The 22,615-nt window shown below is 39.1% G+C and overlaps 1 protein-coding gene across 2 annotated transcripts; it reads right to left on the reverse strand.

Moving 5' to 3' along the window:
* Positions 1-7,124: 7,124 nt before the first annotated feature.
* On the reverse strand, positions 7,125-13,163 carry anp32b (acidic (leucine-rich) nuclear phosphoprotein 32 family, member B). Of its 2 annotated transcripts, none has more exons than XM_046836803.1 (7): positions 12,878-13,163; positions 9,795-9,944; positions 9,578-9,700; positions 8,251-8,437; positions 8,053-8,174; positions 7,875-7,938; positions 7,125-7,787 (listed from the first exon to the last, which is right to left on the reverse strand). In XM_046836803.1, the coding sequence occupies exons 1-7, from the start codon at positions 12,929-12,931 to the stop codon at positions 7,711-7,713; spliced, it is 777 nt and encodes a 258-aa protein (XP_046692759.1). In that variant the 5' UTR covers positions 12,932-13,163; the 3' UTR covers positions 7,125-7,710. The 2 variants fall into 2 exon arrangements, with proteins under 2 accessions (XP_046692759.1, XP_046692751.1); XM_046836795.1 differs by lacking the exon at positions 12,878-13,163 and adding an exon at positions 11,575-12,300.
* Between the last annotated feature and the right edge of the window lie 9,452 nt (positions 13,164-22,615).

Consider the following 22,615-nt stretch of genomic DNA (forward strand, 5'->3'; position numbering starts at 1 on the left):
ACAGACACAGAGACACAGACACACACACAAAACACACACAGACACACACACGGACACACACAGAGACACAGACACACACACAAAAACACACACAGACACACATGGACACACACACACACAGAGAGACACAGACACACACACACAGAGACACACACACAGACACCCACAGGCGCACACACACACACACACACACACACACATAGGCACACACAGAGACACACACACACACACACACAGGCACACACACACACTGGAGCTCAAGCTGCCTGAACATGCTTTAATCACGAAACACCGCGTGACTTTTGTACAGTTTTGTGCTTAAATGTGGCTTTTAATCTTTTTTATGTTCACTTTGTGTTTACGCTCACAGCTATGCAAGTCCTTTTAATCTTTTTTTTATTAATGGGGAAAAAGAAATGATGTGCCTGACTTAGATCAATCATTGGGGTGCTTTAGGTGTGTGTGATTATTAATCTCCAGGTAAGAGGCGATGCTGATGATGAAGATGAAGATGAAGATGAGTGTGTAAAACACTGAATGTGCTGTAAGATAAAGTTACGGGTTTCTCACAGTCACACACTTTCCTTCGCTCATATTTATTTTCAGTACGATTATTCAGATATCTGAACCTGGAGCTGAAGATCTGAATAATTCATGTTAAATAGAAACAGCAGGGTTTTGAAATGTCGTCTCCTTCCTGTGCTGAGCCACGCCCGCTTTCCTGTCAAACTTTCCTGAAAAAAGATAGTGTATGAGATCTATGGAGCCATGAGCAGCGCCTACACATGGCACTGATCCTGCACTAAAGTTCCTCTCGTTTATATGAGTTGTGAGTAAACTGAATTCTATTACACTGGATTTATAAAATAGAGAAAAAAACACCACCTGTATTCTGTTAACTGGATTTTTTTTATTATATAATTATAAATGTACTTATTTTATTTTAATTAGTGCCATTTTACTTTTACTGTATTTTTCCACTGTTTAGATATTAATATGAATTTAAACTTGATTTATACTTTTTTTGTTCATTATTTTCTTTGCTAAATAATTTTGTTTATAGGTTTTTGTTTGGTAAAACTGTGAGACGTTCGAGAGAATCACTTTACACACTTTCCCTCTGTCCCTCGGGAAGTTTCTGTTTCTTGGTGAATGTATGACTGATCTTCACTCTGGTCTAAAGGCTGTTAATAACAGATGTGTATAATACAACCTTGTGTAGTGTGTGTAGTGTTTTTATTCCCCCTGTGTAGTGAGAGCCTGAGCCAGAGAAGAGCCTTGAATTATTCTTACCTCTCGTTCTGAGAGAAGGCGGTACCAGTGGAGCAGTGCTGAAGGATCTCAGACAGCGTGGTTCAGTGCGTACAGCGTTCGGGGGAAGACCTGCCAGCAGAGAGCTGCAGTAGTCCAGTCTCGAAATCACAAGAGACTGAACAAGCACCTGGGCAGCCTGTGTGGACAGAAATGGATGTTGTAGAGAAGAAATCGACAAGAACGAGCAACATTAGCGACATGTGGGAAAAAAGACAGTTGATTGTCCATAGTTACCCCAAGGTTAACGAGCAGTGGCTGAAGGGGAGAGCAGAGAGTCATGAAAAGTTATTTGGAGATCTTGACCTGGAGATGAATCACCTGGGATGACCAGCAGTTCTGTTTTGCTGGGGTTGAGTTTTAGTTGGTGAGCACTCGTCCATGAAGATATGTCTGTCAAGCATGCTGAGATCCGAGCGGAAGCTGTGGTATCTGATGGAGGGAAGGAGAAGATGAGTTGAGTGTCATCAGCATAGCAGCAGTAAGAAAACCCATGTGAGGATATGACTTCACCAAGAGAATGGGTATAGAGGGAGTAAAGGAGGGGACCAAGTAATGAGCTTTGTGGGACACCAGTAGAGAGTCTGCTCTGGGCAGATGTGGATCCCCTCCATGTTACTTGGTATAAGCGACCTTCCAGGTAGGAAGCAACCCATTACCATGCTGCTCCACAGATACTGAGGCTGCTGAGTGTAGATAAGAGAGTCTTGTGGATAACTGTGTCGAATGCTTATGAAAGGTTGGGGAGAATAAGGACAGATGGCAGGTTGGCTGATCGAGCAGCATGTGGTTTCTCAGTGACAGCCAAAAGGGCCTTCAAAACCAGACTGGTTCGGATCATGGAGGTTGTTCTGTGAAAGATAGACAGACAGTTGGTTAAAAACTGTGCTACAGAGTTTTAGAAAGAAAGAAGAGAAGCGTAGTTGAAGGGATTGGATCCAGAGGGCAGGTGGTGGGATTGCAACATTGGATGACTTGCAGTATCTCATCTTCTGTTATGGTTGAGAAACTTGACAACGAAGTAGTAGGGGATTCCTGGCTGTGTAGTGTAGTCATAGTTGGGGTGTGAAGGTCTGGCAGATTTCCTCAATTTCTTATAATAGAAAGAGGCAAAGTCTTCAACAGTCATTTCCTGTTATAATAACCTCCACTCTTCTGGGATGATGTTCCACTAGATTTTGGATCGTGCTTGTGTAGACCTTTCAAAATTGCGGCATTTAGCAGACGCTTTTGTCCAGAGCGACGTACAAAAGTGCTTTTTTTATTATTGTTTTATTTGCATTCATTCAGCCATAATTCAATTCAGTTTCATTTGTGAAGATTTTTAGCAATGGGTAGCGATTTACAGAGATACAAAGCTTTAAAGCCTATAAGTTTGTGCCTTTATAAATGTAGGTTTCTCCCTAATGGTGGTGACTGAGGTGAAGGAAGAACTCCCTGAGACTTCATGTGGAAGAAACCTTTAGAGGAACCAGACACAGAAGGGAACCTCAACACCGAATGTCCATCTTTACAGTTCCATCAGTGTTGAGGTTATAAAGTGATGGACACTTACATGAAGAACTGTTCATGCAAACTGTGGTGCTGAACACATTGTAGCAGACTGTAGATATTAATTACAGTCCAAATCCATCCTCAAAGTTCTTGCTCAGAAACTTTATGGATCTTTAGGCTGTTCATGTGGAACCATCTCCTGCTGCACAGAGTACCTCCAGCTGAACTCCATCCAGGGGTAGGATGTCAACATGAACCAGGCAGGAACAGGAACACTGGGGTGTTAGTAAAGCCAGTTACTGATGAAGGTGAGGAGGTCTGGGGTGCAGTCAGTGTTCACATTTATCCAAAAGGCGTTCAATCTGGTTGGAGCTCTATAGCAGGAGATCTTCAACTTCAACCCATGGAAAGCAGATCTTCACGGAGCTGGCTTTGTGCAGAGGGGTATTGTGGAGCAGGTTTTGGTCTCCTAGTTCAAGTGAAGAGAAATACATCCAAAGACATCTGATACACTTGTGTACCTACAGCTTAATGCTAACTGTTTGGAAAAGAACCACATGTGGCTGGAAATGTAAGGGGTAACATTTCAGTTCTCTCACCAGTCCTCTGTACACTCAGCTCACAAACAGCAGCTTCCAAATCTTCATCTTTCACTAGTAAAGCCATCATGCTTCTCACCTCGCAACGCATTCTGAGACTTTTAACATCTGCATCATTTGATGTCGCTGTAACTTCTCTGCTGGATTTGTAGTTAAGACACTGGAACATAAATATCTGAGTATTTGTGTAATGTATTTCCTGTTAGCTCCGCCCCCTGTGACATCAGCAAACCAAAATAATAAATTAACACCAGAACCTCATCACAGGAAATCCAGATTAAGGACAGAGTTTAGCTTTAATTTCATTTAATTCATTTCATGTTTATTTTTGTTGAGCTTTTAACAATGAACATCGTCTCAGAGCAGCTTTACACAGATAATGTGGTGATGTGAATGAAGATGTTCTTTATAAGTGTAAGTTTGTCTCTGATGAACAAGTTGGTGGTGACTGTGGTGATGGAAAAACTCCCTGAGATGCAGAAGGAAGAAACCTTGAGAGGAACCAGACTCGAGAGGAAACCTCATCCTCATCTGGGTTCCACTGAATGTCCATTTATTACAGATAAAAGATGTTGAGGTGCAGTGATGGAGATCAGAGCAAACTGTAGTCCTGAGTCAGTGTAGCAGACTGTTGATAATAACTACAGTCAAAATCCATCCTCAAAGCTCCTGTTCTTACTCCAGAATTTTCATGGAACCACTGATTGGAAGGCTGTTCCATAACTGTGGGGTTATAAGAGAAAAATCTGCCCCCTGCTGGAGTCCTCATTATTTGAGGTACCAACAAATAACCTGCACCTTTTGATCTAAGTAGGCGTGGAGGATCATACTGGTACAGAAGTTCACTCAGATACTGCAGCGTGAGAGCGTTAAGTGCTTTATACGTCAGTAGTAATATTTTATAATCAGTGTGAGATGTAATTGGGAGCAGTGTAGATGATTAAAACAGGGCTGATGTGATCATATGTTCTAGATCTAGTGAGGACTGCTGCATGCATTCTGAACTAACTGAAGCTTATTTCTGCACTTACTCCAACACCCAGACAGTAAAGCGTTACAGTAGTCTAATCTAGATGTTACAAAAGCATCTACTAGTTTTTCTGCATCCTGTAACGACATCATATTTCTAATTTTAGCAGTATTTCTAAGGTGAAAGAAGGAGATCCTGGTGATATTATTCACGAGACTCAAAGGAAAGACTCGGGTCAATAATCACACCAAGGTCTTTGACTGCTTTAATACATATCTGTGAGATCTAAATGAATGTCTACGGTGTTTACAAACGAGTTCCTCAGTTACACACACTGCTCATTTAGAACTCTTTATAAAACACTGGATATGCTGAGTTACTGTACTGTGACCTACATGAGCTCTGAAGGAGATCATCAAACACACACACTTGAAAATTCAACACTGAGGGAAGCGAAGGTCAAGGTGAAGGTCAGTCCAGACCCGTAGGTGGTTATTTAGCACTGGACAGATGTTCAAAAAGAAACACATACCAATCTTGTGCTCAGGTGTCCACAAACTTTTGCCATATAGTGTAGCTTTGTGTAGTTGAGGAGATTTGACTCCCAGACTGAGTATACCAGCAGCAGGCCATGCATTTGGTACCTGGGCCTTCAGTGGGGACCACCTCCTAATACCACCACTATCACGTCACAATTATAAAAACCATCAATACAATCCAAAAACCCAATATAACAACACGTGGCATTACAGAGAGATGTTTCACATCTGGAGGTGAAAACCATTTTACTAAACCAACAAACCCAGTTACACTCCAAACATCTACACTACAACCACAACTGTGCACCTACAACATCTGGAGCAGTTCACAATCAATATTTGTCTAATAACATGACAAAAACATTAAAATGTAAATAAAACACAATCTACTCTTCAGAGATACAGACTCATCATGTGCAGCGCCCCCCAGAGGCTGTAATCCAGTGGTCTGGAGGTGGAGAACAAACCCTTTCCCGGGCTGAGACACGCTAGCGAGCTTCAGGGTTGGTGACCTCCTCAGCATGTCTCGCTTTTCTTCACAATGGATTTTTAAGTGTCTGAGACCAAATCAATTTCTCTTCCTCCATCAGCGTAAAAAACTCTAACTCAGATGTATGAACGTGTGCAGAGCTACACACGTGTTTTACCACTCGAACTTGGTTTCCCTCTGCATACACATACTGGAAGCAGTGCAGCCGAGAGAAACGCTCAGAAATTAAGAGAAGAAACTGATGGGAAAAATTAATACAATTTCATGGAATACATTTTTTAATTTAGGTTGTAAATGTAGGTCAGAGCTTCTGATAGTGTTTAGACCTGCAGAGAAGGTTTTACTGCCCCTGACCACACGCCACTGGAGTACAGTGTACTGTCTACTTTTTATTCTGTAATTCTGGTCTTTTTCTCAGAGAAGGGAGGAAGGGAAGGAGATATAAACACTGACTTGGCAGATATGTAAAGAAACACACAAAGTTCAGTACAACACAAATTAGTGCAGGACCCTAAACCTGTCTGAATATCACTAATCATTTCTACTGTTCCATAGCCAAGTCTCTGATATATAAAATACTGCAGACAGTGGAAGAGGGGAATGTGGGAGTAATTCATAAGAAATATGTGTGAACTTTTCAAAGCCTGAAAACAAGAGGAACAAGTGTTTCTGCCTTTACCTGTTAAACTTCCAGGTCTTTTTGTGTTGCGTTCGAGATGAAGTCAGTGTGGAAATGAATCTGTGACATGGTTAATGGTGTTCGCATGAACACAGTAAACATACACACCAAATATTAGTTACGTGTCTTAATTCAGTAGCATGTAGCACGTGATCAGTTCGTTAAGGCTTCGTGGTTATTAATGTTGTGTGACAGTAATAAAACACATCAGGGTGGAAACTGTAGCTCCGCCTCCTCACACCAGTATAATGTAGAAATATTTACATTAAATGCCTCTTGGTGTTTTTTAGCAGGAGCGGAGCTACCGTGGTGGTAACTGCCATCCTAAGAAAAAGCATTGCCACCCCATCACTGGCATTCCAATGTATAAAATATAAATCGATCAGTTTCCTCGGCAGAGTTACAGCAGCATTACTTCAATGTGATGACAAAAAAACACACACCCATAAATAACTGCAAGAAATCTCTCTTAAAGCACAGTCCAAACAAACGACTCTTATGAACGTCGCTTTAGTGAATCAAACACATTCAAAGCAACCAGACTCCAATGATCACAAACAAATATCTCAATCTGGCTCTTTTCATTCATCTAAGCATTTGTAGAAATACACAAGTATATTAAAGCTAATTTTGATGATATCTTCAACAGTTTAACTCTAAACCCATTTGGCCACAGGAAACCAGTACTTGATACACTGAGGTTTTGTATTTATATATAAACTGTATTGTCAGGTTTGTAAATTAAACTGCGCATAGACTCACTACAGGTTCGTGTAGATAAATATCTCATCCCATCCCATTTATCTTTCCAATCCAGATATCAGGTTCAGATAAAGTCAATGACCAATCACTAGTGCTTGTTTTTATAGACTGATATAAAAATGTACGCACTGTACACCAAATACAAATAGTTCTTGAATCCACAGGAACCATGCAAGAACACATCATAAACTATTTTCTAGATCTGCACCAATTTCTCAAAACAAATGTGTTGGGGAGGAAGTGGGTGGAGTCAGTGTGGTCAGGTGATGAAATCAGAGGATGAGCAAAGCACAAAATGTCATTTTATTTACAAAGTTTGTATTCTTCATTTTACAGAAAGTAAAAATTTTTGCAATTGACACTGAGGTGTGTGACGAGACGGCACGCTAAAAAAACACGGCTCGCTCGTCACACGGTTGCTATAGCGATCATCTTACTGAGAAACCGAAAAAAAAAGGCAAAACAAATAAAAAATAAAGAGACATGGGCAGAAAAACATGATGAAGAAAAAAATTCCAACAAAATATTAAAAGCACAGACCCAAAACTAGATCCCCAAAGTCCTCACACACACACACACACACACACACACACACACACACACACACACACACACACACACGCGCACAGGAAGGGGAGGGGCTTGGGTGGGACATAGGCAGGGTTTGAAGTTCAACATGTGGAATGCTGAGTGGACTGACCAATGGCACACGCTCTTTCAGTTCCACATGCCCCGCCCATGTGGTACAGTCTCATCCCCATTGGGGTAGAAATACAGAGTGGAAAAAAGAGGGGCGGGGCAACTGAGGTCAGTGAGTAATGGGGTGGGGTTAAGGAGGGAGAGGAAGCTGATTGGCTGGTTGGATTTTATTCATCGTCGTCGTCATCATCATCATCTTCATCATCAGGGTCTCTCTTCCTCTTCTCTCCTTTCGTCACTTCTTCTGTTGGGGGAAAAAAATCAAGTTAATGTTAAACATCTGGGAACATATTGTACTGTTTTAATTACACACTGCTGCAATGTCACACACCATCATCTTCATCCTCCTCATCGTCTTCATCGTCCACCTCTCCGGCCTGACCGAAGTCTTCCTCCTGAAATCAGAGTGAGTTAAGCATGAAACTCATCAGATCTGTAAAAAGGCTTACGTTTCTGTTACTTAGCAACCGAATCCTACTGTTCCCTGTCTGCACCGTGCTGTAACTCACCTCGTCCTCTCCACTGACGTCGTCATCATCTTCCTCTCCTTCTACCTCGTCCTCTTCATCATCATCATCCTCGTCATCAAAGTCCTCCTCCTCACCATCCTCATCATCTTCCTCCTCAACTTCTGCAGAACACAGATAGGATCAGCGCTAACACCAAACACTAAGACCACGAGCATGGAGCAGGAACCTGAAACTCACCATCATCTTCGTCCTCGTCCACGCCGTCCACCTCACCATCCGAGTCGGAAGCCTCGCGGTCCTCGGCGTCGTATCCGTCCAGGTAGGTGAGCTGAGGCAGCAGTTTGAACACGCTCTCCCGATAACCACTCAGGTTCGTTACTTCACAGTTAAACAGATCCAGACTCTTCAGGTGGTCCAGTTTTTTCTAAACACCACAGGAAGTGTTAGCATTAGCATTTTAGAAAATCATGCTAACCCAATAAACTAGCAGTGTACAAAACTAACACTGTAGTACAGAGACTAACCTTAAAACTAGAACTGTAGTAGAGACTAACCTTAAAACTAGAATTGTAGTACAGAGACTAACATTAAAACTAGAACTGTAGTACAGAGACTAACCTTAAAACTAGACCTGTAGTAGAGACTAACCTTAAAACTAGAATTGTAGTACAGAGACTAACCTTAAAACTAGAACTGTAGTACAGAGACTAACATTAAAACTAGAACTGTAGTAGAGACTAACCTTAAAACTAGAATTGTAGTACAGAGACTAACCTTAAAACTAGAACTGTAGTACAGAGACTAACATTAAAACTAGACCTGTAGTAGAGACTAACCTTAAAACTAGACCTGTAGTAGAGACTAACCTTAAAACTAGAATTGTAGTACAGAGACTAACATTAAAACTAGAACTGTAGTACAGAGACTAACATTAAAACTAGAACTGTAGTAGAGACTAACCTTAAAACTAGAATTGTAGTACAGAGACTAACCTTAAAACTAGAACTGTAGTAAAGACTAACCTTAAAACTAGAACTGTAGTAGAGACTAACCTTAAAACTAGAACTGTAGTACAGAGACTAACCTTATAACTAGAACTGTAGTAGAGACTAACCTTAAAACTAGAACTGTAGTACAGAGACTAACCTTAAAACTAGAACTAAAGCACAGAGACTAGTTTTAAGGTTTGTGTCTGTACTTCAGTTCTAGTTTTAAGGTTAGTCTCTGTGCTTTAGTTCTAGTTTTAAGGTTAGTCTCTGTACTACAGTTCTAGTTTTAAGGATAGGCTCTACTTCAGTTCTAGTTTTAAGGTTAGTCTCTACTACAGTTCTAGTTTTAAGGTTAGTCTCTACTTTAGTTCTAGTTTTAAGGTTAGTCTGTAGTAGAGACTAACCTTAAAACTAGAACTGTAGTACAGACACTAACCTTAAAACTAGAACTAAAGCACAGAGACTAACCTTAAAACTAAATCTAAAGTACAAAGACTTCGAGGTAAGCATTAAAATGCTGTGGGTTTTACTTGTAAAAAGTGATAACTTGTACAACAAGAAAGTCTGAGGCGTACCAGAGGCTCCAGTGTGCTGATGTCCTTGAGTTTGTTTCCGCTGAGGTCCAGGTGTGTCAGGTTCGGGAGTTTCTCCGCTAACACGTCGAGAGCGCCTGAGATTCTGTTATCACTGAGTTCCAGCTGTGAGACATCAAACATGCGTTATTTATTACATTTACCCTGAAACTGGAACATTACAGAAGGTGTACACGAGGACACAAGACGGCTGCCTGACCTTCTTGAGCTTGGCAAGTTTGGGGAGGTTGGACACCGAGATCAATCCCACGTTTATCAAGCTGAGGTACTCGAGATTAACGAATTCAGCTGTGAGGCCTTCAATCTTCCCCTCGTTCGATCTGCAGTTCTCCAGAACCAGTTCTTGCACCTGAAACACAAAGGGAAAAAAAAACATGCCACATTTCTGTTTATATTTCATTTAAAAGAAAATATATGCAAATTAGCACTTATTTACATGCTGCATGTAATTAACCAGAGTAATAACACAGTATTACATCCAACACAGCACCTAAACTGTGGCCAGAAGCTTCCCTTACTTATTTACGACATTCACCTTGAAGCTCAACACAAAACTGATCAACGAGGATCATGTCATACACACATGTCTATAAAAGGTTCCTATTGGACTACAGGTTCTACAGTCAACATCACTTCCTGTTTCTAAAACCTTTATTTCATTTACACCTTATTGAGGGTGTAACTTTTCCATGGTGTTACAGTAATACAACTTTCTGATTATATTTGAATTAAAAAATTATATATATATTATATCTTAAACCTGTGAAATGAATCGACAGTTTCAGTGGTTTCTGGGTGTATCTGTGGCTAAAGGGGAAAAAATGATCTTTTAAAATTTTATTCTGTTATTGACTTCTATCATATAGAGTTCTGGGCTGTTTATTGGTTTCTACATGAATATCTGCATGTTTCATCTATGGCATGTTGCAGAGTGAATACCACCTGAACATGTGAAGATCAGAGACCAGGATTTTAACTCACAACCTTCTGAACAGAAGTCCCACAACACGAACACGAACACTTTCCTACTCTACAGTAATGACTTTATTAGAGTGGATCGCTTGTTCTGGAGAAACGTGTGTAACGTCAGCAGGGTGACGTTTAACCCAAGAAGAAAAGTGTGTGACATTTCTGGAAGGAGACTCCAGTTTCAGCTGGAGCTTTAGTTTAGACTTTTATTTATTTATTTATTTTCAGGACTTCGATAAAGCGTACAAACTGTAATAACATTATTTCAGAAATGTTTGTGTTAATAAGACACCACCACTAAATGAGTTGTGATATTTATTGAGATGAGTCACGTCACAGGACTCTGTGGATCATCAGCTCACATTCCAGAAATGTTGTGTACTTTTTACTGAACATTTGAGATGTTCATCATCATCATCATCATTATTATTATAAATATAATCAGATTCCACCATTTAGTGAAACCTCATTATACCCGATTATAACACACACTACACACACTTCTGTGAGGAAAAGTTGCAGATCTTAAATATTTGGGATTTTGTGTGCGTGCATGTTGAATGCCCTGTGTGTGTGTGTGTGTGTGTGTGTGTGTGTGTGTGCGCGCATGTTGAATGCCCTGTGTGTGTGTGTGTGTGCGCGCATGTTGAATGCCCTGTGTGTGTGTGTGTGTGCGCGCGCATGTTGAATGTTCTGTGTGTGTGCTTGGTGAATGCCCTGTGTGTGTGTGTGCGCGCGCGCGCATGTTGAATGTTCTGTGTGTGTGTGTGTGCTTGGTGAATGCCCTGTGTCTGTGTGTGCGTGTGTGTGTAGTAGCCGCAGTACACACACACGCTTCGTTTTATGGCTGTAACTACAATCTGTTCGTCTTTACATTTCGTCCAGAAGCTAAACACAGACATAATGAGTGTGTAAGTGTATTTTCTTTAGAAACACACACACACACACACACACACACACACACACACACGGTAAAGATGGAGGGTCGCGGTCTCTCCCCCGACACACACCGGCAGCATGGCGAGGCCGAGGCCCGGCTCGAGCTGTGTCTCCTCCCGGAGCTGCACCGCGGACATCCCGCTCCACACACACATCGGTCTCCACAGGACTTGTACAGATTAATAATAAATCTTCTGTGGTGATTTGATAGAATTGCTCGTGTTTTTTGTTTGTAGCTCGTTTCCGCCGGATTTCCCCCTCACAGTGAGTACATGTGGGCGGCGTGTAGCCGGAACACCTCCGCGTTACTTCCGCCGTGATTCAGATCAGAAAAAGACTCATCATGAAATAAAACAGAACCGAGTAATAAATTCGCCTTTAAGAATATAAACTGTGTGTGTGTGTGTGTGTGTGTCTGAGGTAACTCCACTAATGCAGTAATGGCGGGAACGCTAGCTGTTAGCTACATGCTAATCTCCTGAGAAACACATTTATACAGACAGAAGGAAACCCGCTGAATGTGCTGCAGTCCGCGGTGTAAATCACGGGGTGGGTTTGGAGTTGATTAGCGGTCAGGTGGTGTTTTGTGATGGTGAAATGGAAGTGAAAAGACCGGACTGCCCCTTTAAATCCAGCGGCGCCTCAGGAGCTGATAGTTGGTCACTTTCCCCCGCTCAGCGGCTTCCTCCAGTCCGGGAGTGACGCGGCACAAAGACGGAGTTTTTACCCCGAGCTGAGTGTAAATATCCCCCGGACTGGGTGTAATTCAGCCCCAGTGAGCAGGTGATTGTGGTTTGTAGGTTTCACATTAATGGCGCCTTGTTGTTTTTTTGGGGTGCAGGAAGACTCGAGCCGCGGTGTGACTACAGCCAACATGGCCACCATGTCTGTAGAGTGGAGCGGCTTTAAACCAGTTCAATCCGACTTTCTCTTACACACACACACACACACACACTCCGGCGGGTAAAAAGTTATCAACTAGTACATGTTTAACGCCGAAAAACCACGTGGTAAAGCATTAAAATGTGTTCCACAGCGCGCAGGAACACGGGAAGGAGCACAGTGATGTTCAGCTCAACCCCGGAGCGGCTTCTGGTGTTCACACTGATCAGTTATAAGAAGTTTTACACGCTATAAGTAAATAAAACAGTAGTGATGGAGGGTGAAATGCGGTGTAAAAGCAGCCCATGCGCGCGCACGCACACACACACACACACACACACACACCTCAGCCATGTGGGGTTCTCCTAACACTCACCTCACTCAGGATTTACAATGGAACAAGTCGAGCAAACTCAACCAGCCACGTGTTTAACAGAAACACGCCGAGTGGAGGCGAAAGAAAGAGTTATGAAAGTAATAAAACGCACTCACATCAGACGGGGTTCTGTTTCTGAGCTCCAAATGGATCCGCTTTTTCATGTCCATGTCTCCGGGCTGGGTTTGGGGAATGGAGAGGAGGAAAAATAAGTTTTCTGTCGCTCCTGGGTTTCAGATGAGACCCGTACCGAGTCGAAAAGACAGAGCTGAAAGCCCAGAAGCCGAGGAGAAACACAGGAGTGTGTGTAAACGAGCTAAACCCCCAAAACACCACGCCAACTTCAACTCCGACACACAGCATGCAGCGCTGGGAGGAAGACTCAAAGGAACGCAACAGCGGCGCGGTGTGGCCGAAGAGCGAAACTGCAGCGGCGCTACACCACATTCCGCTCCACACAGCGTGTATAGACAGGGTTATGTAAAGAGTGTACAGTGTAAATATACCCCTCGTGTCTTATATACAGGGTTATGTAAAGAGTGTACAGTGTAAATATACCCTCGTGTCTTATATACAGGGTTATGTAAAGTACAGTGTAAATATACCCTCTGTCTTATATACAGGGTTATGTAAAGTACAGTGTAAATATACCCCTCGTGTCTTATATACAGGGTTATGTAAAGAGTGTACAGTGTAAATATACCCCTCGTGTCTTATATACAGGGTTATGTAAAGAGTACAGTGTAAATATACCCCTCGTGTCTTATATACAGGGTTATGTAAAGAGTGTACAGTGTAAATATACCCTCGTGTCTTATATACAGGGTTATGTAAAGAGTACAGTGTAAATATACCTCGTGTCTTATATACAGGGTTATGTAAAGAGTGTACAGTGTAAATATACCCTCGTGTCTTATATACAGGGTTATGTAAAGAGTACAGTGTAAATATACCCTCGTGTCTTATATACAGGGTTATGTAAAGTACAGTGTAAATATACCCTCGTGTCTTATATACAGGGTTATGTAAAGAGTACAGTGTAAATATACCCTCGTGTCTTATATACAGGGTTATGTAAAGAGTACAGTGTAAATATACCCTCGTGTCTTATATACAGGGTTATGTAAAGTACAGTGTAAATATACCCTCGTGTCTTATATACAGGGTTATGTAAAGTACAGTGTAAATATACCCTCGTGTCTTATATACAGGGTTATGTAAAGAGTACAGTGTAAATATACCCTCGTGTCTTATATACAGGGTTATGTAAAGAGTACAGTGTAAATATACCCTCGTGTCTTATATACAGGGTTATGTAAAGAGTACAGTGTAAATATACCCTCGTGTCTTATATACAGGGTTATGTAAAGAGTACAGTGTAAATATACCCCTCGTGTCTTATATACAGGGTTATGTAAAGAGTACAGTGTAAATATACCCTCGTGTCTTATATACAGGGTTATGTAAAGTACAGTGTAAATATACCCTCGTGTCTTATATACCGGGTTATGTAAAGAGTACAGTGTAAATATACCCTCGTGTCTTATATACAGGGTTATGTAAAGAGTGTACAGTGTAAATATACCCCTCGTGTCTTATATACAGGGTTATGTAAAGAGTGTACAGTGTAAATATACCCTCGTGTCTTATATACAGGGTTATGTAAAGAGTACAGTGTAAATATACCCTCTGTCTTATATACAGGGTTATGTAAAGAGTGTACAGTGTAAATATACCCTCGTGTCTTATATACAGGGTTATGTAAAGAGTACAGTGTAAATATACCCTCGTGTCTTATATACAGGGTTATGTAAAGAGTACAGTGTAAATATACCCCTCGTGTCTTATATACAGGGTTATGTAAAGAGTACAGTGTAAATATACCCCTCGTGTCTTATATACAGGGTTATGTAAAGAGTACAGTGTAAATATACCCCGTGTCTTATATACAGGGTTATGTAAAGAGTACAGTGTAAATATACCCTCGTGTCTTATATACAGGGTTATGTAAAGAGTACAGTGTAAATATACCCCTCGTGTCTTATATACAGGGTTATGTAAAGAGTACAGTGTAAATATACCCCTCGTGTCTTATATACCGGGTTATGTAAAGAGTACAGTGTAAATATACCCCTCGTGTCTTATATACAGGGTTATGTAAAGAGTGTACAGTGTAAATATACCCCTCGTGTCTTATATACAGGGTTATGTAAAGAGTGTACAGTGTAAATATACCCCTCGTGTCTTATATACAGGGTTATGTAAAGTGTGTACAGTGTAAATATACCCCTCGTGTCTTATATACAGGGTTATGTAAAGAGTACAGTGTAAATATACCCCTCGTGTCTTATATACAGGGTTATGTAAAGAGTGTACAGTGTAAATATACCCCTCGTGTCTTATATACAGGGTTATGTAAAGAGTGTACAGTGTAAATATACCCCTCTGTCTTATATACAGGGTTATGTAAAGAGTACAGTGTAAATATACCCCTCGTGTCTTATATACAGGGTTATGTAAAGTGTGTACAGTGTAAATATACCCCTCGTGTCTTATATACAGGGTTATGTAAAGTACAGTGTAAATATACCCTTGTGTCTTATATACAGGGTTATGTAAAGTGTACAGTGTAAATATACCCCGTGTCTTATATACAGGGTTATGTAAAGAGTACAGTGTAAATATACCCTTGTGTCTTATATACAGGGTTATGTAAAGTGTACAGTGTAAATATACCCCTCGTGTCTTATATACAGGGTTATGTAAAGAGTACAGTGTAAATATACCCCTCGTGTCTTATATACAGGGTTATGTAAAGTGTACAGTGTAAATATACCCCTCGTGTCTTATATACAGGGTTATGTAAAGAGTACAGTGTAAATATACCCTTGTGTCTTATATACAGGGTTATGTAAAGTGTGTACAGTGTAAATATACCCTTGTCTTATATACAGGGTTATGTAAAGAGTGTACAGTGTAAATATACCTCTGTCTTATATACAGGGTTATGTAAAGTGTACAGTGTAAATATACCCTGTGTCTTATATACAGGGTTATGTAAAGAGTACAGTGTAAATATACCCCGTGTCTTATATACAGGGTTATGTAAAGTGTACAGTGTAAATATACCCTCGTGTCTTATATACAGGGTTATGTAAAGTACAGTGTAAATATACCTCGTGTCTTATATACAGGGTTATGTAAAGTACAGTGTAAATATACCCCTGTCTTATATACAGGGTTATGTAAAGAGTACAGTGTAAATATACCCCTGTCTTATATACAGGGTTATGTAAAGTACAGTGTAAATATACCCTCGTGTCTTATATACAGGGTTATGTAAAGAGTACAGTGTAAATATACCCTCGTGTCTTATATACAGGGTTATGTAAAGAGTACAGTGTAAATATACCCTCGTGTCTTATATACAGGGTTATGTAAAGTGTACAGTGTAAATATACCCTCGTGTCTTATATACAGGGTTATGTAAAGAGTGTACAGTGTAAATATACCCCTCGTGTCTTATATACAGGGTTATGTAAAGAGTACAGTGTAAATATACCCCGTGTCTTATATACAGGGTTATGTAAAGTGTGTACAGTGTAAATATACCCCTCGTGTCTTATATACAGGGTTATGTAAAGAGTACAGTGTAAATATACCCTCGTGTCTTATATACAGGGTTATGTAAGAGTGTACAGTGTAAATATACCCCTCGTGTCTTATATACAGGGTTATGTAAAGAGTACAGTGTAAATATATATATATATAGAGAATATATAAAGAGTACAGTGTAAATGTACCCCTCTGTCTTATATACAGGGTTATGTAAAGAGTGTACAGTGTAAATATACCCTCGTGTCTTATATACAGGGTTATGTAAAGTACAGTGTAAATATACCCCTCTGTCTTATATACAGGGTTATGTAAAGTGTACAGTGTAAATATACCCCTCTGTCTTATATACAGGTCTATGTAAAGTGTAAAGTGTAAATATACCCCTCGTGTCTTATATACAGGGTTATGTAAAGTGTACAGTGTAAATATACCCCTCGTGTCTTATATACAGGGTTATGTAAAGTGTACAGTGTAAATATACCCCTTGTCTTATATACAGGGTTATGTAAAGAGTACAGTGTAAATATACCCCTGTCTTATATACAGGGTTATGTAAAGTGTACAGTGTAAATATACCCCTGTCTTATATACAGGGTTATGTAAAGAGTGTACAGTGTAAATATACCCTCTGTCTTATATACAGGGTTATGTAAAGTGTACAGTGTAAATATACCCCTCGTGTCTTATATACAGGGTTATGTAAAGAGTACAGTGTAAATATACCCCTCGTGTCTTATATACAGGGTTATGTAAAGAGTGTACAGTGTAAATATACCCCTCGTGTCTTATATACAGGGTTATGTAAAGTGTGTACAGTGTAAATATACCCCTCGTGTCTTATATACAGGGTTATGTAAAGAGTACAGTGTAAATATACCCCTCTGTCTTATATACAGGGTTATGTAAAGTGTACAGTGTAAATATACCCCTTGTGTCTTATATACAGTGTTATGTAAAGTGTGTACAGTGTAAATATACTCCTCGTGTCTTATATACAGGGTTATGTAAAGAGTACAGTGTAAATATACCTCGTGTCTTATATACAGGGTTATGTAAAGAGTGTACAGTGTAAATATACCCCTCGTGTCTTATATACAGGGTTATGTAAAGAGTGTACAGTGTAAATATACCCCTCGTGTCTTATATACAGGGTTATGTAAAGAGTGTACAGTGTAAATATACCCCTCGTGTCTTATATACAGGGTTATGTAAAGTGTACAGTGTAAATATACCCCTCGTGTCTTATATACAGGGTTATGTAAAGTGTGTACAGTGTAAATATACCCCTCTGTCTTATATACAGGGTTATGTAAAGTGTGTACAGTGTAAATATACCCCTCTGTCTTATATACAGGGTTATGTAAAGTGTACAGTGTAAATATACCCCTGTCTTATATACAGGGTTATGTAAAGTGTACAGTGTAAATATACCCTCGTCTTATATACAGGGTTATGTAAAGTGTACAGTGTAAATATACCCCTTGTGTCTTATATACAGGGTTATGTAAAGAGTGTACAGTGTAAATATACCCCTTGTGTCTTATATACAGGGTTATGTAAAGTGTGTACAGTGTAAATATACCCCTCGTTTCTTATATACAGGGTTATGTAAAGAGTACAGTGTAAATGTACCCTCGTGTCTTATATACAGGGTTATGTAAAGTGTACAGTGTAAATATACCCCTCGTGTCTTATATACAGGGTTATGTAAAGAGTACAGTGTAAATATACCCCTCTGTCTTATATACAGGGTTATGTAAAGTGTGTACAGTGTAAATATACCCCTCGTTTCTTATATACAGGGTTATGTAAAGAGTACAGTGTAAATGTACCCCTCGTGTCTTAAATACAGCGTTATGTAAAGAGTGTACAGTGTAAATATACCCCTCGTGTCTTATATACAGGGTTATGTAAAGAGTACAGTGTAAATATACCCTCTGTCTTATATACAGGGTTATGTAAAGTACAGTGTAAATATACCCTCTGTCTTATATACAGGGTTATGTAAAGAGTGTACAGTGTAAATATACCCCCCGTGTCTTATATACAGGGTTATGTAAAGAGTACAGTGTAAATATACCCCTCTGTCTTATATACAGGGTTATGTAAAGTGTGTACAGTGTAAATATACCCCTCTGTCTTATATACAGGGTTATGTAAAGTGTACAGTGTAAATATACCCCTCGTGTCTTATATACAGGGTTATGTAAAGTGTACAGTGTAAATATACCCTCGTGTCTTATATACAGGGTTATGTAAAGTGTACAGTGTAAATATACCCTCGTGTCTTATATACAGGGTTATGTAAAGTACAGTGTAAATATACCCTCTGTCTTATATACAGGGTTATGTAAAGTGTACAGTGTAAATATACCCCTGTCTTATATACAGGGTTATGTAAAGTGTACAGTGTAAATATACCTCTGTCTTATATACAGGGTTATGTAAAGTGTACAGTGTAAATATACCCTCGTCTTATATACAGGGTTATGTAAAGTACAGTGTAAATATACCCTCGTGTCTTATATACAGGGTTATGTAAAGTGTACAGTGTAAATATACCCCTTGTCTTATATACAGGGTTATGTAAAGAGTACAGTGTAAATATACCCTCTGTCTTATATACAGGGTTATGTAAAGAGTACAGTGTAAATATACCCTCGTGTCTTATATACAGGGTTATGTAAAGTGTACAGTGTAAATATACCCTCGTCTTATATACAGGGTTATGTAAAGTGTACAGTGTAAATATACCCTCGTGTCTTATATACAGGGTTATGTAAAGTGTACAGTGTAAATATACCCTCGTCTTATATACAGGGTTATGTAAAGAGTACAGTGTAAATATACCCTCGTGTCTTATATACAGGGTTATGTAAAGAGTACAGTGTAAATATACCCCTCTGTCTTATATACAGGGTTATGTAAAGAGTGTACAGTGTAAATATACCGTGTCTTATATACAGGGTTATGTAAAGAGTACAGTGTAAATATACCCTCTGTCTTATATACAGGGTTATGTAAAGTGTACAGTGTAAATATACCCTCGTGCCTTATATACAGGGTTATGTAAAGAGTGTACAGTGTAAATATACCCTCGTGTCTTATATACAGGGTTATGTAAAGTGTACAGTGTAAATATACCCTCGTGTCTTATATACAGGGTTATGTAAAGTACAGTGTAAATATACCCCTCTGTCTTATATACAGGGTTATGTAAAGAGTGTACAGTGTAAATATACCCCTCGTGTCTTATATACAGGGTTATGTAAAGAGTACAGTGTAAATATACCCCTCTGTCTTATATACAGGGTTATGTAAAGTGTACAGTGTAAATATACCCCTCGTATCTTATATACAGGGTTATGTAAAGTGTACAGTGTAAATATACCCCTCGTTTCTTATATACAGGGTTATGTAAAGAGTACAGTGTAAATGTACCCCTCGTGTCTTAAATACAGCGTTATGTAAAGAGTGTACAGTGTAAATATACCCCTCGTGTCTTATATACAGCGTTATGTAAAGTGTACAGTGTAAATATACCCCTCGTGTCTTATATACAGGGTTATGTAAAGTGTACAGTGTAAATATACCCCTCGTGTCTTATATACAGGGTTATGTAAAGTGTGTACAGTGTAAATATACCCCTCGTGTCTTATATACAGGGTTATGTAAAGTGTACAGTGTAAATATACCCCTCGTGTCTTATATACAGGGTTATGTAAAGAGTACAGTGTAAATATACCCCTCTGTCTTATATACAGGGTTATGTAAAGAGTGTACAGTGTAAATATACCCCTCGTGTCTTATATACAGGGTTATGTAAAGAGTACAGTGTAAATATACCCCTCTGTCTTATATACAGGGTTATGTAAAGTGTACAGTGTAAATATACCCCTCGTGTCTTATATACAGGGTTATGTAAAGAGTACAGTGTAAATATACCCTCGTGTCTTATATACAGGGTTATGTAAAGTGTACAGTGTAAATATACCCCTCGTGTCTTATATACAGGGTTATGTAAAGAGTACAGTGTAAATATACCCCTCTGTCTTATATACAGGGTTATGTAAAGAGTGTACAGTGTAAATATACCTCGTGTCTTATATACAGGGTTATGTAAAGAGTACAGTGTAAATATACCCTCTGTCTTATATACAGGGTTATGTAAAGTGTACAGTGTAAATATACCCTCGTGTCTTATATACAGGGTTATGTAAAGTGTGTACAGTGTAAATATACCCTCGTGTCTTATATACAGGGTTATGTAAAGTGTGTACTGTGTAAATATACCCCTCGTATCTTATATACAGGGTTATGTAAAGTGTACAGTGTAAATATACCCTCGTGTCTTATATACAGGGTTATGTAAAGTGTACAGTGTAAATATACCCTCGTGTCTTATATACAGGGTTAGGTAAAGAGTACAGTGTAAATATACCGCTCGTGTCTTATATACAGGGTTATGTAAAGTGTACAGTGTAAATATACCCTCGTGTCTTATATACAGGGTTATGTAAAGTGTACAGTGTAAATATACCCTCGTGTCTTATATACAGGGTTATGTAAAGAGTACAGTGTAAATATACCCTCGTGTCTTATATACAGGGTTATGTAAAGAGTACAGTGTAAATATACCCCTCTGTCTTATATACAGGGTTATGTAAAGAGTGTACAGTGTAAATATACCCTCGTGTCTTATATACAGGGTTATGTAAAGAGTACAGTGTAAATATACCCTCTGTCTTATATACAGGGTTATGTAAAGTGTACAGTGTAAATATACCCTCGTGTCTTATATACAGGGTTATGTAAAGAGTACAGTGTAAATATACCCCGTGTCTTATATACAGGGTTATGTAAAGTGTACAGTGTAAATATACCCTCGTGTCTTATATACAGGGTTATGTAAAGAGTACAGTGTAAATATACCCTCTGTCTTATATACAGGGTTATGTAAAGTGTACAGTGTAAATATACCCTCGTGTCTTATATACAGGGTTATGTAAAGAGTACAGTGTAAATATACCCTCTGTCTTATATACAGGGTTATGTAAAGTGTACAGTGTAAATATACCCTCGTGTCTTATATACAGGGTTATGTAAAGTGTACAGTGTAAATATACCCTCGTGTCTTATATACAGGGTTATGTAAAGTGTACAGTGTAAATATACCCTCGTGTCTTATATACAGGGTTATGTAAAGAGTACAGTGTAAATATACCCTCTGTCTTATATACAGGGTTATGTAAAGTGTACAGTGTAAATATACCCTCGTGTCTTATATACAGGGTTATGTAAAGAGTACAGTGTAAATATACCCCGTGTCTTATATACAGGGTTATGTAAAGTGTACAGTGTAAATATACCCCTGTGTCTTATATACAGGGTTATGTAAAGAGTACAGTGTAAATATACCCTCGTGTCTTATATACAGGGTTATGTAAAGTGTACAGTGTAAATATACCCTCGTGTCTTATATACAGGGTTATGTAAAGAGTACAGTGTAAATATACCCCTCTGTCTTATATACAGGGTTATGTAAAGAGTGTACAGTGTAAATATACCCTCGTGTCTTATATACAGGGTTATGTAAAGAGTACAGTGTAAATATACCCTCTGTCTTATATACAGGGTTATGTAAAGTGTGTACAGTGTAAATATACCCTCGTGTCTTATATACAGGGTTATGTAAAGTGTACAGTGTAAATATACCCTCGTGTCTTATATACAGGGTTATGTAAAGTGTACAGTGTAAATATACCCTCGTGTCTTATATACAGGGTTATGTAAAGAGTACAGTGTAAATATACCCTCGTGTCTTATATACAGGGTTATGTAAAGTGTACAGTGTAAATATACCCTCTGTCTTATATACAGGGTTATGTAAAGTGTACAGTGTAAATATACCCTCGTGTCTTATATACAGGGTTATGTAAAGTGTACAGTGTAAATATACCCTCGTGTCTTATATACAGGGTTATGTAAAGAGTACAGTGTAAATATACCCTCGTGTCTTATATACAGGGTTATGTAAAGTGTACAGTGTAAATATACCCTCTGTCTTATATACAGGGTTATGTAAAGTGTACAGTGTAAATATACCCCTGTCTTATATACAGGGTTATGTAAAGTGTACAGTGTAAATATACCCTCGTGTCTTATATACAGGGTTATGTAAAGAGTGTACAGTGTAAATATACCCTCGTGTCTTATATACAGGGTTATGTAAAGTG

The sequence above is a fragment of the Silurus meridionalis genome, chromosome 2 (genome assembly GCF_014805685.1).
Source record: "Silurus meridionalis isolate SWU-2019-XX chromosome 2, ASM1480568v1, whole genome shotgun sequence".
Lineage (NCBI taxonomy): Eukaryota > Metazoa > Chordata > Actinopteri > Siluriformes > Siluridae > Silurus > Silurus meridionalis.

Coding starts and splice junctions, on each gene's coding strand:
- anp32b (XM_046836795.1), bottom strand. CDS start 11,658: ATGTGTGTGTGGAGCGGGATGTCCGCGGTGCAGCTCCGGGAGGAGACA. Junction 9,945..11,574: donor TCGGCCTCGCCATGCTGCCG/GTGTGTGTCGGG, acceptor TTTGTGTTTCAG/GTGCAAGAACTGGTTCTGGA. Junction 7,788..7,874: donor TGAGGAGGATGAAGATGATG/GTGTGTGACATT, acceptor TTCCCCCAACAG/AAGAAGTGACGAAAGGAGAG.